Source organism: Tasmannia lanceolata, unplaced genomic scaffold, assembly GCF_043159265.1.
Source record: "Tasmannia lanceolata isolate RefF3 unplaced genomic scaffold, GAP_Taslan_0.1 ptg000018l, whole genome shotgun sequence".
Classification (NCBI taxonomy): Eukaryota; Viridiplantae; Streptophyta; class Magnoliopsida; order Canellales; family Winteraceae; genus Tasmannia; species Tasmannia lanceolata.
The window spans coordinates 14,732,409-14,748,127 of record NW_027518695.1 but is presented as its reverse complement, the minus strand read 5'-3'; the positions used below and the strand labels follow the sequence as shown (position 1 = coordinate 14,748,127).

Below are 15,719 nucleotides of genomic sequence, written 5' to 3'. Positions count from 1 at the left end.
GGTCACTTACTATTTTTTTCGACCGGAATGCAAACCAGACTTATTTCGGCCTAACTCAAAATGAAATTGATGAAGCCCTGGTATTGCCAGGAAACTCTCCAAATGGATTTGCGATATTAAAGCGGATTGTTTTAACTATTCATTGCGTGCCTCGAAGCGCGGTCAAGGGTCAGGTTTTGGACGACTTCTTAGCCAATCACCTTGTATAGAAGTTGAACCGGAATCATAGTCTAAAACCTTGCGTCCTAATATTTGATGGGCCCACACTGAAGAGGCTGCTAGAGTAGGAATCTCGATCAATTATTGTTCCTAATGGTGGGAGAACTCACTTCTCATTTCAGCTAGAATTCAAGTGTTCCAATGTTGAGATTGTTGGAGATTCCCAATTAGTTATCGAAAAACTTGGGGGCGAGTACAAATGCTATAGTGAAGCCTTCGTCCGGTATCATACGATAGCCAATAACCTCATAAAACAATTCACGGACGTTTCGGTGAGGTTTGTCCCTAGGTTCCAGAATAGTGAGGCAAATGAATTGACTCAAGTCGCCTCAGTACTAAGGATTCTTAAAGGTATTTGCAAGAGACCAATCACCGCACAGAAACATCCATTACTCTTGGTCTATGACCGAGACCTTCGAATCAAAGTCATGGCATTGGATGTAAAGAAAAGTGATTGGAGATATCCACTAATCTAATACTTACAAAATCCCCACATCCCGACCAATTTGAAAATGAAAAGAAAAGCATTAAACTGCATTATACTTGGTGACGATTTTTACTAGAAAAACATGAATGATCTAATCCTAAAATTCTTAGGAATAGAGGAAGTCATGGTGGTAATGGCTGAAGTTCATGAGAGGATTTGTGGTGCGCATCAAGCCGGCATTAAAATGCATTGGTTAATCTGAAGACTTGAAAAATACTGTGAGGCCCAGGCGGCAACCCAGGTGGGTTGGGGGGGGGGGGGGGGGGGGGGGGACGAATTGGGTTTTGAAAATTTTAGAAGATTAATTGAAAGTTGTATCCAAAGAAGAATTTTGGCAGCTAATGCAAGGAAGATAAAAATTAAGATGCAAAAGTAAGAAGCAAGAGAATAGAGTGCACGTAGATTTTTATAATGGTTCAGTCCAAGTCTCCGGACCTACATCCACTCCACCAAAAACCTTGGTAGCTTCAATAACTGAATCTTCTTAACGGTGAGATCAAACCAATGACAGCGAGGTGGCTCCGTGCCTCACCACTTGCCGACAAAGATGGCTCTGTGGCTCCCAACACTCGCCTTCAGAGATGGCGCTGCATCTCCGAATACGCTCCTCATCCCCAACTACTTTCCAAATACAATGTAATGAAAAAGAAAAATACAAAGCCTCTAACATGGCAAATACAACAAGATCACTCACTGCAAGTTTCCAGTCTCAAAAAATATACAAACTGAAGCCTAAGGTCTAATCCCTACAAGGTTCACCACTTTGAGGCACAATGGTATTAATCACTATTTAATATCATCCAATCACGTTTTGGGGTGTTATATACTATCCCAAGGGATTAGAACACCCTTATGCAGGCAAACTGCACAAAACTAGTTATTTCATGGCTCCTCCAATAGCTATAAACAGCTAGTTTCAACCAGCTGCTAGGCATATATAAAAACACAGTTTCAACAGATCTATGAATATATAAACAGCTAGTTTCAACCAGCTGCTAGTTTCAAATAGCTTCAAACTGATATGACAGTGGGATCTGAGTCTGAGAGCAGATTAGGAATCTTTGATTTTTCACAGATCTATGAATATTGCCCAGTTCAATGATCAAAGGGTCAGATCTTGATGAAACTTTAGGGCATTCTTAGTGTTGAACTGCATCCAACTGTCAGATTTCAAATTGGGGAAGATCAGATCTGTAACTTCATAGATTAAGCAGATTTCTTATTTCTGCCCACCTAATTTCTGGATTTTAAAAATGTCCCTCAAACTGAAGTCAATACCCAAATTTTCCCTCAGTCAACAAATAAATATTTATAGTCCTCCAAAGTCGACCAATTAGTGAACACTTTAATTTTTCTTCTTTCTCTCTTCTATTTTTCCCTTTCAGCCTTGAACATTGTACATGGATTAAGGATGTTCTACATAATTAATTAAGAACCAGAAATCAGGTCATTGACCTGACTTTTTCTAAGCATAACTAAAGTGCTAAAAGTTATTTAAAAAAGGAACATTTATTAATTTATGGACATATTTTATGGTAATCAACCATTTATCATATCTCTCTGAATCGAATTTTCCATGAATGCAACAGACATAGAGATATTCATGCACCGACTTGACAGATATAGTGTTACACTTTTGCAATTTTAGGAGTAACATTCTATGCAAATATTTTGGACTGGCATAGCATTGCTTTCTGTGGCTTTTTTCTGAATCAGGTTCCCTATGAACGCATTAACACAAATATATTCATGCACAAACTTGGGTGGGTGGGTGAGGGGTGAGGACTGTTAGACAATTTTCAATTGTAGGAGTACCAGTCTACGTAATTTTGGGAGTACCATTTTATGCAATTATTTTGGAGTGGTATAGCATTGCTTTGGTGGCATTTTCTGTCGACGGTAATTCAATTCAGACCAAAAGGGCCATCCCCACATTGTTTTCCTTACATCATAGCCTAAGACACTCATGTTGCCTACTTTGAAATTGACTGCCATAGAGAACATTAAGCTTCGTGAAACCTGTAATGATGAGTGTGTTAATTCCAAATTAATGCCAAGCAGAATTTTGACAACTATGGGCGCACAAACCTCTAATAAGCAACGAAGAAGCTCATGATTTCGTAAACAGAGGTTCTCCATCATTAGTTCCCAAAAGGTGCATTAAGATATGAATCTTATACAAGATTCGACATTTAGGTGCATTAAGATAGATTTTGTTTCTGACTTGAATTTGTTGTTGAATGTTAAATAATTGAATATCGATATCCAAAAATAGCAATCTATACTTGTTCGAAATTAAGAACCCTTTTGAAAGATTCCATACGGATGAAATGTTAGGGAGTCATGGTTGTCGAGATAACATATTCTTCCCAATGTTAGTCCTACATCTATCTTTACAGCACCTTGCACTCCCATGAGAAGACCCAATTCCATTTTCAATCAAACAAATAATGTCAAATGCACCAAGAGAACACCCACATCAACAATTGATCACTTATTCAATACAAAGAAAATGGCATAAAGCCCTAGAGTCGATGGAATGCATTAGATTAAGTCCTTTAAGCCTGTTCCATATCAGGTTGGGTCCTACCTAGTCCCACACCTAGGTAGCCCCTTTTTTCATCTTTTTAAGGGGCTGCTGTTGGATCAAATATCAAGGGCGGTACTCTTTTACCAGAGCATGCCCGATCGGGCATGATATAATTTCTCTTCTTTTCAAAGGCAAAAGTAGAAGCATGAACACGTTCATCGAATTCTTCCTGCATACTTATGAATGCGGCTTTGAGAATTGCGTACTCTCGGTACATAAACCTGACTTGAGAGCAAAGAGCAGATACGTTCACCCCTCCACTTATAGAAGGGAAAGTCCGGAGAGGTGGAGCCAGAATTGGAACGGAATGAAAGGGTGTCCCTCCCAGCTGTGGCTGTTGATTGTAGAATTGTTGAGGATCACGTGGGGAAACACCGAGTTTGCATTGAAGGCTGTGTGAAGTCCCCTAAAAATCTCAGGATTTCCAATAATATCACACGTCTCCACCAAGATATCAATGGTGATCAGAGTTATTTCCCTGATTAGAGAAAATTCAAGTTAGTCACAGACTAAAATGTCAAAAATCACGCACATACATATAGAGAGCCATGCAATCGAGGGCCATACTCACATTCACATTACTAGAAAGTGGATAATTAACATATATGGTTAGACCATACTCACATTCACATTACTAGAAAGTCCTCTGCCAGTTTTAGAAGTTCTATATTGTAACCATTGTATAGTAAACACATTCCACTTCTCATTGTTACATGCCTACGAATCATAATATCAAACAAGGGATTTGCTAGCGTCCATCGCATAGGGTCCATCGCAGATGGTCTGTTGCATGTCGGACCAGCCACATAGGCTCACTTTACAGCAGCTTCTGTCTTCATTCATGAGGTGGCTCAGCCGACATGCGACAGACCATCTGCGATGCATGCTAGGCAATGGACGCTAGCAAATCCCATCAAACAAACGAGCATGTATATTACTACAAAATTCCAAGAAAACTGAAAATAACCCACAATTATTTTATATTAAAAAAGCTTTATATGGGGACAAATATATTAATCCCAAAACTGAAAATCATGGAAACCCCAACAAGGGTGATTTTAACCCCATTACAAATAGATACAAAAAAATATACAGAAAGAAAAACCTATACCTTATTTCGATGAACCCAAATTCCGATTCCATGAAGAATCCGACCACTGGACGAAATCCCAAATCCCCACCTCGTCTCCGTTTCTGTTCCTCCTCCTCATCCTTCTTATCATCGTCAGAACAGCTAAATTCGAGTTCCACTCTCTCATAGTAATGTCCATAAATATGTTTCCGTGTATACCCATTTTCTTGATCAGAGAGGATTATGTGGCCGTGCCACTGCCACGCCAGATAATTTCTTTCTTCATGGAACCCAACGCATATACCGTGATCTCCAATAGTAATGCCCTCCCTGGAAAGCCTTTGAAGTTTGTTAGAGGAGGAGCTGTGATGGGTGTTGTAAGAACCCATGTTTAGCTGATATTTGAAAGGGTGCTCTTTCCTCCATATATATAATGGTCCAAATGCCAAGAAAAGCATCCTCGTATCCACCAAGATATATGTTTGGATTTTCGCGTGGGTTTTCGTATCTGGCAAGATATATTTGGATTTGGCGTGGGATTCTGTATCTAGCAAGATATATTTGGATTTCGCGTGGGTTTCCGCATCTAGCAAGATACATTTGGATTTCGCGTGCGTTCCCTTGCAATTCCGCATGACTGGAAAAAAAGAAAAAAAAAGAACAGAATTAGATGTAGGAATGACATTGAAGGGAAATTTTGGAATCTGTTTCTGGCCCCCAAGATGGGGTATTCTGATTTTGCTGGACGGAATGAAATTTTTAATGGGAATGAGGAATGATAGACTGAAGGGCGGCCTTACAAAAAAAAACAAGTTACAATGGCGCCCCCATTGGTGCTTGTAACTGGTTTTTGGAAGGGATCCCTAATTTTCAGTGCCATTATAAATGCATTTCTTGAGATAGACCACTGGGGGCGCCCTTGTAAATGGTTTTTGCAAGGGCTCCCTTCAGTCTAGCATCCCTCTTAAATTTTTTATTTTAATTTTTTTTCTATTTAGTTTACGGAGAAGTAGACTAGGAATTGAAATAGGGTGTTTAGGCTCCCTTTGTTTTAGATTTTGATAATGGATAGTAAGTCCCAAATTTAAATTTGAGTCCAAATTTAGTTTTGAACAACTTGAGTGTGCCAAAAGAAAAAGACCCAAGACATTAAATTGGAAATTTGAATAAGAGTCTCTTTTGGATTTTTGAAACTGCCGGAGTGTAGAAAATGATAATAACACGTGCCAAAATGATATTTAGAACAAGCTTTCAATATTTCTCCTTTTTTTTTTTAAACACTTGATAAAAAAATGGTTTTCAATTTTGTTGAGAGACGAAGATAGGAAAATGCAGATATCTATTAAATCTCAGAAATTGAGGAGTAATCTTTAAAACCAAGCACAATAGAAACCCAAATGTTACGGATCCGTTAATTAAAGAACTAAAAGTATAGTCATTGGGAATAATAATTTCACAGGCTTCCTTCGAATTAAAGAATGAACAACAAAACACTTTTAGAAAATGAAGTGATCTTGAACTCACTAAGATACTTTCATGAAATTTATGACTAGATTAGGGAAAATTCAGGACGTATCTCTCACAGACAGCCTCGGAGAAAAATAAAATTACACAATCACCTAAGTTCAAAATTATCAGGAGTAACTAAATGTGAAACATTCAACATTGTCAGAACTAAGAAAAACTTAGAAGAATCTTATTTTCAATAAACTTTGTAATTCAAATGGAAAAAATGCACTTGACAATTTGCAGAGATTCAGAAAATTTAAAACCATCAGCAAGAAGGAATCCATTCAAAAAATCCAGTCAAAAAAAACCCACGACATTGATCATGAAATCTTTTTAGGCCCCAAAACCATGATCAATTTTTGCTAATCCTTTCCCCCCTAGAAACTGTCATTTTTGACACATGAGCCATACAAGTAATGCCATATTCAATCGGGGATTTGAGAGAGAGAGAGAGAGAGAGCGGGGGGGGGGGGGGGGGGGGGGGGGGTGTTTAGCCGTCATCGTCGGATAGGGGAAACTAGACGCCTTGAGAGAGGGAAAATTAAAGAGATGGGAGTGGAGATCCATTTTGAAAAGGAAAATTTTCCGCTAATGGGTTTGGTAAATGAATTAGAATTGTGTCTCTCTTTGCAATAAATTAAAAATCAAAGAGGGGTAAAGGTAATTTTGTCATTTTAAGTAAGTAGGTAAGACTCCTCCAAAAAAAATTCGGGGGTCAATTGCCCCCACTCCTCCGTCTCTGCTCTATATATACAAAACTTGTACGGCCTTACCCGTATCTTTCTGGACACAGGTAAAATATTTGCTGATAGTGAGAGCATATTTTGGCGTATTATATATTTAGGAATGCCAAACTAAATGGTGCCCTTCCAAATATCAGCTAAAGCAGTGCTCCCATCCAAGTGCATTAATAACAGGGCAAGCATGAGTTCTTACAACAGCCTCCACAACACCTCTTGCAACAACCTTCAATGGCTTGCCAAAGAAGAATCGAAGATAGAGAGGGAGATTATTCGGAGAATTGATAACGGGAGGATCGAGACCCTGAACCCTAATTCTAGGGAGGGTGTTACTATTGGAGATCACCGCATATGCGTTGGATTCAATGAAGAAAGAGATTATCGAGTGTGGCACTGGCACGGCCATATAATCCTCTTTGATCAAGAAAATGAGTATACGCGGGAGCATATTTACGAACAATACTATGAGAGAGTGGAACTCGAATTTAGCGGTTCTGACGATGATAAGAACGATGAGGAGGAGGAACAGAAACGGAGACAAGGTGGGAATTTGGGGCTGGGAGATCTGATAAGCGATGGGATTTTGTCTAGTGGTCGGATTCTTCACCAGAAAATGGGTATACGCATGAATACATTTACGGTAATTACTTTGAGAATGTGGATTTGAAATTGAGCGGTACTGATGAGGACAAGAATGATAAAGAGAAACGGAAACAGAGGAAAGGAAGGAGTTCGGAGCTGAGTGATCTGATCGGTGACAGGAATTCGCTTAGTGGTCAGATTCCAGTCCATGCTTATGCTTTTAGAATTTGCCCAATTATAGGGTTTGAATAAAGATTGTGGGATGTGAGGAATGAGGTTGGTTTTTTGTTGGAAATCTTCCAGGCTCTGGCAAGGGAAGGAAAAGAATTGGTTTTGAGATAGGGAGGGTCGATGGAGAGGTTGTTGGTGTTGGAAGAAGAACTCATTATGCTCTGTTTCTCCTCTCGTTTGATGGTGAAGCTATTTATAATGCGCCCTCCCTACAAAAAATAGCGGATTTAATAAAGATTTTTTTAGATTTTTTAGATTGCAAGAATCAACATACCCAAATCGACGAAGATACGTTAAGGATTTCGGGTGTGTTTCGAAGGCATTGGAATTAACGTACTCGTATCCTCCAAGATATATACTTCGCTTGTGATTCCATTGCAAGAATGAGGCACTAGAATCGGGATCCAATTCCGATTCTAATTTCGGGTAACCTTTAGGCCCTGTTTGGATTGCAAGAAAAAGATTTCTGGTGGGAAATTTTTTCTTCTGGAAATTTCTTTCCATGATTTAGAGAGATGATATTATTATGGTTAATTTAGAAAATATTATCATAAATCGAAGGTCCATTTTAATTAAAAATTGAATAGGATTGGTTCATGTTATATTTTTCTTATATAAAAATGTAAGAAATTTTAGGAATATTTTTCCTGTCCTAACTTTCCCAGAAAATTCCTACAATCCAAACATGGCCTAATTACTTCGAAAAAATGAACATAATTAAGGGTAGAAATGACATCTTAATATAATTAAAAGGGAAATGTGTTTCCCGTCCCAAGATGTGGTATTTTAATTCTGGAATGAAATTTTTATTAGATTTTTTTGAATTAGTTTTTTTTTAATTTTTTTGCATTGAGTTTATCGGGAACCAGAATAGGAATTGAAATAGGATGTGGACAACAATTCTTGATTTTGGCATTCCAAACATAGCCTAAGGTTTTGGACCAGTTTGTTTTAGATTTTGATAAGGTAAAATGTAACTTTGAGTCCAATATTCGGTTTTGGACTCACATCAAGGACAAAACAAGGAATTTGCTTCATGAGGGAATTTTCAACATAGGATTAGTAATACTATCCTGCCCGAAACCTAATTCTTAGATTTTAGTCCCAAACAAAAAAAAAATTAAGCTAAGCCCTGGACACTCCATTTTTATATACAAAATCAAACCAAATCCTTGTATTCACGTAAAGGCACGGTTAACGGGTGGCTCACAACCACATGAATGTGCCAAAAGGGAAATACCCATAACATTAGATTGGAAATTTGAATAGGTGGTTCTTTGAAATGGGGGTATGATGATAGCACATAGCAAAACGATATTTAGAATAAGTTTTCAATTTTATTTTATTTTGAACACGTGATAAAAATGTTTTCAATTTTGTTGAGACACAAAGATAGGAAAATTTAGATATCTATTAGACAAAACTCAGAAATTACTGAAGAATAATCCTCAAATCTTTGCACAATAGAAATGCAATATTATGAATCCGTTAATTAAAAACTAAATAGTATAGTCGTGGGGAATAATAATTTCACAAGCTTTCATGAAATTTAAGAATGCACAACAAAAAAACTTTTATAAAATGAAGTCATCTTGAACTACTAAGAGCCGGATCGGAATGAGACTGGGGACAAGGCCAAGACACCATCAGAGGACAACTTTCGGCCACATTGTATTTTTTTCGACCGGAATACAAACCTGACTTTCTTCGGTGTAACTCAAAATGAAATTGATGAAGCCAGGAAACTCTCCAAATGGATTTGGAGATTTTAAAGCGGATTGTTTTAAGTATTCAATACGTGCCTCAAAGCGCGGTCAAGGGTCAGGTTTTGGCCGACTTCTTAGCCAATCGCCCTTGTATCGATGTTGAACCGGATGAGGTAAGATGCCTCAATAATGGAATCATCGTCTAAAACCTTGGGTCCTAATGTTTGATGGTTCCCACACCGAAAAGGCTGCTAGAGCAGGAATCTCAATTATTGCTCCTAATGGTGGGAGAACTCAGTTCTCATTTCAGCTAGACTTTGAGTGTTCCAATAATCAGGCCAAGCACGAGGTATTGATAATTGACCTCGAATATTTCTAGAAATGGGAATTACCAATGTTGAGATTGTTGGAGATTCCCAATTAGTTATCGAACAACTTGGGGGCGAGTACAAACGCTCTAGTGAAGCCTTAGTCCGGTATCATACGATAGCCAATAACCTCATAAAACAATTCACGGACGTTACGGTTAGGTCCGTCCCTAGGTTCCTGAATAGTGAGGCAAATGAATTGGCTCAAGTCGCCTCAGGACTAAGGATTCTTAAAGGTATTTGCAAGAAACCAATCACCGTACAGAAACATCCATTACCCTTTCGGATCGAAGTCATGGCATTGGATGTAAAGAAAAGTGACCGGAGATATCCAATAATCTACTACTTACAAAATCCCCACATGCTGACCAATTTGAAAACGAAAAGAAAAGCATTACTACGTTATACTTGGTGACGATTTTTACAAGAAAAACATGAATGAACTACTCCTAAAATTCTTAGGAATAGAGGAAGCCATGGTGGTAATGGCTGAAGTTCATGAGAGGATTTGTAGTGCGCATCAAGCCGGCATTAAAATGCATTAGTTAATCTAAAGACTTGAAAAATACTGTGAGGCCCAGGTCGCAACCCAATAGGAGGGTGAATTGGGTTTTGGAAATTTTAGAAGATTAATTGAAAGTTGTATACAAAGAAGAATTTTGACAGTTAATGCAAGGAAGATAAAAATCAAGATGAAAAAGGGCGATCCCCACTTTGTTTCCCTTACATCATAGCCTAAGTTCCTCATGTTGGCTATTTTGAAATTGACAGCCATAGAGAACATTAAGTTTCATGAGACCCGTAATGATGAGTCTGTTAATTCAAATTGGCAAGAAGAATTTTGACAACCATAGGTGAACGAGCCTCTAATAAGCAACGAAGAAACTTGTGATTTCGTAAAAAGAGGTTCTCCATCATTAGTTCCCAAAAGGGCACCTTCACCTACTGAACAATGAACTTCCAAGCGTCATACAATCTATGGATGAAAAATCCTTAACTTCGTACAAGGGAACGACTTGGTTGGCATTATCTTGTGGTGCCAGGAACTTAATCAAATGCAAATAACTATGAGTTACAAATAACTATGAGTTATTTGAACAGGTTATTCTCCTATTCAATGTTCTATTTGACATTTACAATTCACACATTGCAAACTATTTAGTCCTTTAAACAAGGATCTGAAAAAATGAAATATAACCATGACGAACGCTTATAGCAAACAAGGGGAAAATAAGAGGAAGTTGCAAACTTCATCTTTTCTTGGGCATTTAAGCATGTCTCCCTGCTCGTAACTTAGTATCAGTATTAGAATTTAAATGTCCTTGTTAAATACAAGATCTTCTCATACAACTATCATTATCCGTGTCTGCAATTTTCAGCATTGATATTTGCATCTAGGTCAACACAACTCGAATAAATCGGCATATTTATGTTCTACAGGAGTTGTCAGAATATTCGACATACACATATGTAACTGGAATATTATTATTAGCGAAATGAAACAGTTTTTACCAAAAATTAGAATCTCCAAACTCCATGCTGAATATATTTTTACGAATTTGTTTAAACTATACTCGCATCCACATTCCAAGAAAATGTCCACTCCATGCTGAAAATAATTTTAAGCAATTTATTTATATTATACCCACATCCAAATTCCAAGAAAATGTCCCTGTTGGTTGAGAGAAGTTCTATTGTCTAACCCTAAATGTGGATAATTAACGCTTACAGTTAGACCATACTCACATTCACATTACAAGAAAGTCCTCTGCCAGTTTTAGAAATTTTATAATCTAACCATTGTACCATACATATGTACAGTAAACACATTCTGCTTCTCATCTTTACATGCCTGTGAATCTTAAGATCAAACAAACGATCATTTATATTACTACAAAATTCCAAGAAACTGAAAATAACCCACAATTAATTTATATTAAAAAAAAACTTTATATGGGGACAAGTATATTAAAATCATGGAAACCCCAACAAGGGGGATTTTAAGTTTTTAACCCCATTACAACAAAATACAAAAAAAATACAGAATGAAATACATATAACTTATTTCGATGAACCCAAATTCCGATTCCTGTGAAGAATCCGACCACTGGATGAAATCCCACTGCCGATCAGATCTCCCAGCCCCAAATTCCCCTCTCATCTCCGTTTTTGCTCCTCGTCCCCATCGTTCTCATCATCGTCAGAACCGCTAAGTTCTTTTAGGGAGAAGTCTTCAATACTTTGATGTTTGTGGTGTAATACATATGGGTGCAGTTCTATACTTCTCCCAAATGAACCTATCATAAGATTTATTTGGCTTGCCAAAAACTTTTCTTCGATACTTAATTTTTATTTATTCCTGTTTTGGAATTTTTCTAATGCTTTTCCATTTCTGATGAGCAGCTCATTCCAATGAATTTGTGGAGGAGTTGCAGGAGCAGAATGGGGTGCTAAGAGAATGCATTGAACAGTTGCGTGAAGAAATCCATGCCAAACAACGCTCGCAAAGAAAATGCAAATACAAATCAAATGCGTATGTCAATTACACATGTTTATCTCCTATTCGCCGACAGAAACTAAAGGAAGTCCCCTGCAAAAAAAGATGGAGAGACATTAGTATTTAAATTCCCTAGTATTTTTTCTCCATAAACTAATACAAAGTCATTTGAAATAAATGGGAAGATAATCATTTGCAGTAATGCAAAGTCATTTGAAATGAAGGTAAAATTTGTTCTTGATCATCAAAAACTACTAAAAGATGAAATTTGCTAGGGACCAACCATTATAAGGCCGTGCCGCTGCCCCACCCGATAATCTCTTTCTTCATGGAATCCAACACATATGCAGTGATCTCCAATAGTAACACCCTCCCTAGAAATAGGGTTAAGGGTCTCGGTCCTCCCGCTATCAATTCTTCGAATAATCTCCCTCTCCAACTTCGATTCTTCATTGGCAAGCCTTTGAAGGTTGTTACAAGAGGGGCTATGGTGGGTGTTGTAAGAACCCATGTTTGCACTCCTTTTAGCTGATATTTGCAAGCGTATCCTTTCTTTGACCATTCCTCAATATATATATATATATAATAGTCCAAATGCCAAGAAAAGGCATCCCCGTATCCACGAAGATATATTAGGATTTGGCATGGGATTCCGCATCTAGCAAGATATATTGGGATTTGGCTTGGGATTCCGCATCTAGCAAGATATATATTTGGATTTCGAGTGGGTTTCCGCATCTAGCAAGATATATTTGGATTTCGCCTGCGTTCCCTTCCAATTCCGCATGACTGGCTGGAAAAAAAAAAAAAAAAAAACAGAATTAGAGGTAGGAATGACATTGAAGGGAAATTTTGGAATCTGTTTCTGGCCCCCAAGATGGGGTATTCTGATTTTGCGGGACGGAATGAAATTTTTAATCACAATGAGGAATGATAGACTGAAGGGCGCCCTTGCAAAAAAAAAAGTTACTATGGCGCCCCCATTGGTGCTTGTAACTGGTTTTTGCAAGGACTCCCTTCAGTCTAGCATCCCTCTTAAATTTTTATTTTTATTTTTTTCATTTATTTTTCAGGGAACAAACTAGGAATTGAAATAGGATGTCTTTTTCTCGATTTTGATAATGGATAGTGAGTCCCAAACCTTTTGTTGGACTCAAAAGTAAATGTAAATTTGAGTCCAAATTTAGTTTTGGGCGAGGTAGACAATGGTTTGTATACAATAATCAATAAATTATTGTAATTTCCAACAAAATAATTAATCATTTTCTTTATAAATTACCATTTTTGACACACGATCCATATTAATACTACCATGAACCTAATTTTTAGATTTTAGTCCCAAACTCAAAAATTTAAGCTGAGCCTTCCATATTCCGGTTCTATATACAAAATCAAAACAAATTCTTGTATGCAAGCCAAAGCACAATTAATGGGTGGCTCACAACAACTTGAGTGTGCCAAAAGAAAAGGACCCAAAACATTAAATTGGAAATTTGAATAGGAGTCTCTTTTGAATTTGTTAAACTGCCAGAGCGGAGAAAATGATAATAACACGTGCCAAAATGATATTTAGAACAAGCTTTCAATATTTTTCCTTTTTTAAACACTTGATAAAAAAAAAGGTATTCAATTTTGTACAGCAGAAACCCTAATTTTACGGACCTATTAATTAATGAACTAAAAGTATAGTCCTTCGGGAATAATAATTTCACAAGCTTTTTTAGAATTAAAGAATGCACAACAAAAAACTTTTAGAAAATGAAGTGATCTTGAACTCACTAAGAACATACTTTCATGAAATTTTGGACTAGATCAGGGAAAATTGAGGATGTATCTCTTAGAGACAGCCTCGGAGAAAAACCAAATTACACAATCACCAAAGTTCAAAATTATCAGGAGTAACTAAAAGTGAGACATTCAACAATATCAGAACTAAGAAAAACTCAGAAGAATCTTATGTTCGAGAAATTCTGGAATTCAAATTGAAAAAATGCACTTGAAATTTGCAGAGAATCGGAAAATTCAGAATCTTCAGCAAGAAGGAATCTATTTGATTTAATGGGTAAAATCCAGTCAAAAAATAACCCACAACCCTAATCATGAAACCTAGATCCAACAAAAAATGAAAACAATGACCATGAAAACTTTTTAGGCCCTAAAACCATGATCAATTTTTGCTAATCCTTTTTCCCCTAAAACTGTCATTTTTGACACATGAGCGATACAAGTACTGTGATATTCAATAGGGGGTTTGAGAGAGAGAGAGAGAGACAGAGACAGAGACAGAGACAGAGAGAGAGAGAGCATACCTCAGGTTTTAGCCGTCATCGCCGGATAGGGAAGCTAGACGCCTTGAGAGAGGGAAAATTGAAGAAATGGGAGTGGAGATCCATTTTCAAAAGGAAAATTTTCTGCTAATGGGTTTTGCTGATCGTGAGAGCATATTTTGTCATATTATATATTGAGGAACGCCATACTAAATGGCACCCTTCCAATTATCAGCTAAGAACGCGCTCCCATCCAAGTGCATTAATAAGAGGGCAAACACGAGTTCTTACAACAACCTCCACAACTCCTCCTGTAACAACCTTCAATGGCTTGCCAAATAAGAGTCGAACCTGGAGAGGGAGATTATTAGGAGAATTAACAGCTGGAAGACCGAGACCCGGACCCTTAATGCTAGGGAGGGAGTTACTATTGGAGATCACCACATATGCATTGGATTCCACTAAGATAGAGATTATCGTGTGAAGCAGTGACACGGACACATAATCCTCTTCGATGAAGAAAATGGGTATACGCGGGGATTTATTTACGGACATTACTGTGAGAAAGTGGAACTCAAATTCAGCGGATCTGGTGATGATAAGAACAATGAGGAGGAGAAACATAAACGGAGACGAGACGGGAATTTGGGGCTGGGAGACCTGATCAGTTATGGGAGTTCGTCCAATGGTCGGATTCTTCACCTCAAATTGGGTATACGCATGAATACATTTGCGGTAATTACTTTGAGAATGTGGATTTGAAATTGAGCAGTACTGATGAGGACGAGAATGATAAGGAGAAATGGAAACAGAGGAAAGGAAGGAGTTCGGGGCTGAGTGATCTAATTGGTGATACGAATTCACGTGGTGGTCAGATTCCATGGCCCTTCTTATGCTTTCACAATTTGCCCAATTATAGGGTTTGTATAAAGATTGTGGGATGTAAGGAACGAGGTTGGTGTTTTGTTGGAAATCTTCCAGGCTCTGACAGGGGAAGGAAAGGAATTGGTTTTGAGATAGGGAGGGTCGAAGGAGAGGTTGTTGGTGTTGGAAGAAGAACCCATTGTGCTCTGTTTCTCCTCACTTTTGTTGGTGAAGCTATTTATAGTGCGCCCTCCCTGCAAAAAATAGCGGATTTAACAAAGATTTTTTTAGGATTTTTTAGATTGCAAGAATCAACGTACCCGTATCGACGAAGATTTGTTAAGGATTTTGAATGTGTTTAGAAGGCATTGGAATTAACGTACTCGTATCCTCCAAGATATATCCTTCGCTCGTGATTCCATTGCAAGAATGAGGCACTAGAATTGGGATCCAATTCCGATTCTAATTTCGGGTAACCGTTATTGACCTGGCAAAATGAGACCCGTACCCGCGGGTACACCCGGCCCGCAGGGGTACGGGTACCAATTTCATTACCCGCGAGAAAAAATACCCGTACCTGTGACCCA

At 37.9% G+C, this 15,719-nt stretch overlaps 1 protein-coding gene across 1 annotated transcript; it reads right to left on the bottom strand.

Moving 5' to 3' along the window:
• Positions 1–3,115: 3,115 nt before the first annotated feature.
• On the bottom strand, positions 3,116–4,787 carry LOC143849290 (uncharacterized). The gene is made up of 2 exons (XM_077358279.1): positions 4,408–4,787; positions 3,116–3,774 (listed from the first exon to the last, which is right to left on the bottom strand). The coding sequence occupies exons 1-2, from the start codon at positions 4,755–4,757 to the stop codon at positions 3,558–3,560; spliced, it is 567 nt and encodes a 188-aa protein (XP_077214394.1). The 5' UTR covers positions 4,758–4,787; the 3' UTR covers positions 3,116–3,557.
• Between the last annotated feature and the right edge of the window lie 10,932 nt (positions 4,788–15,719).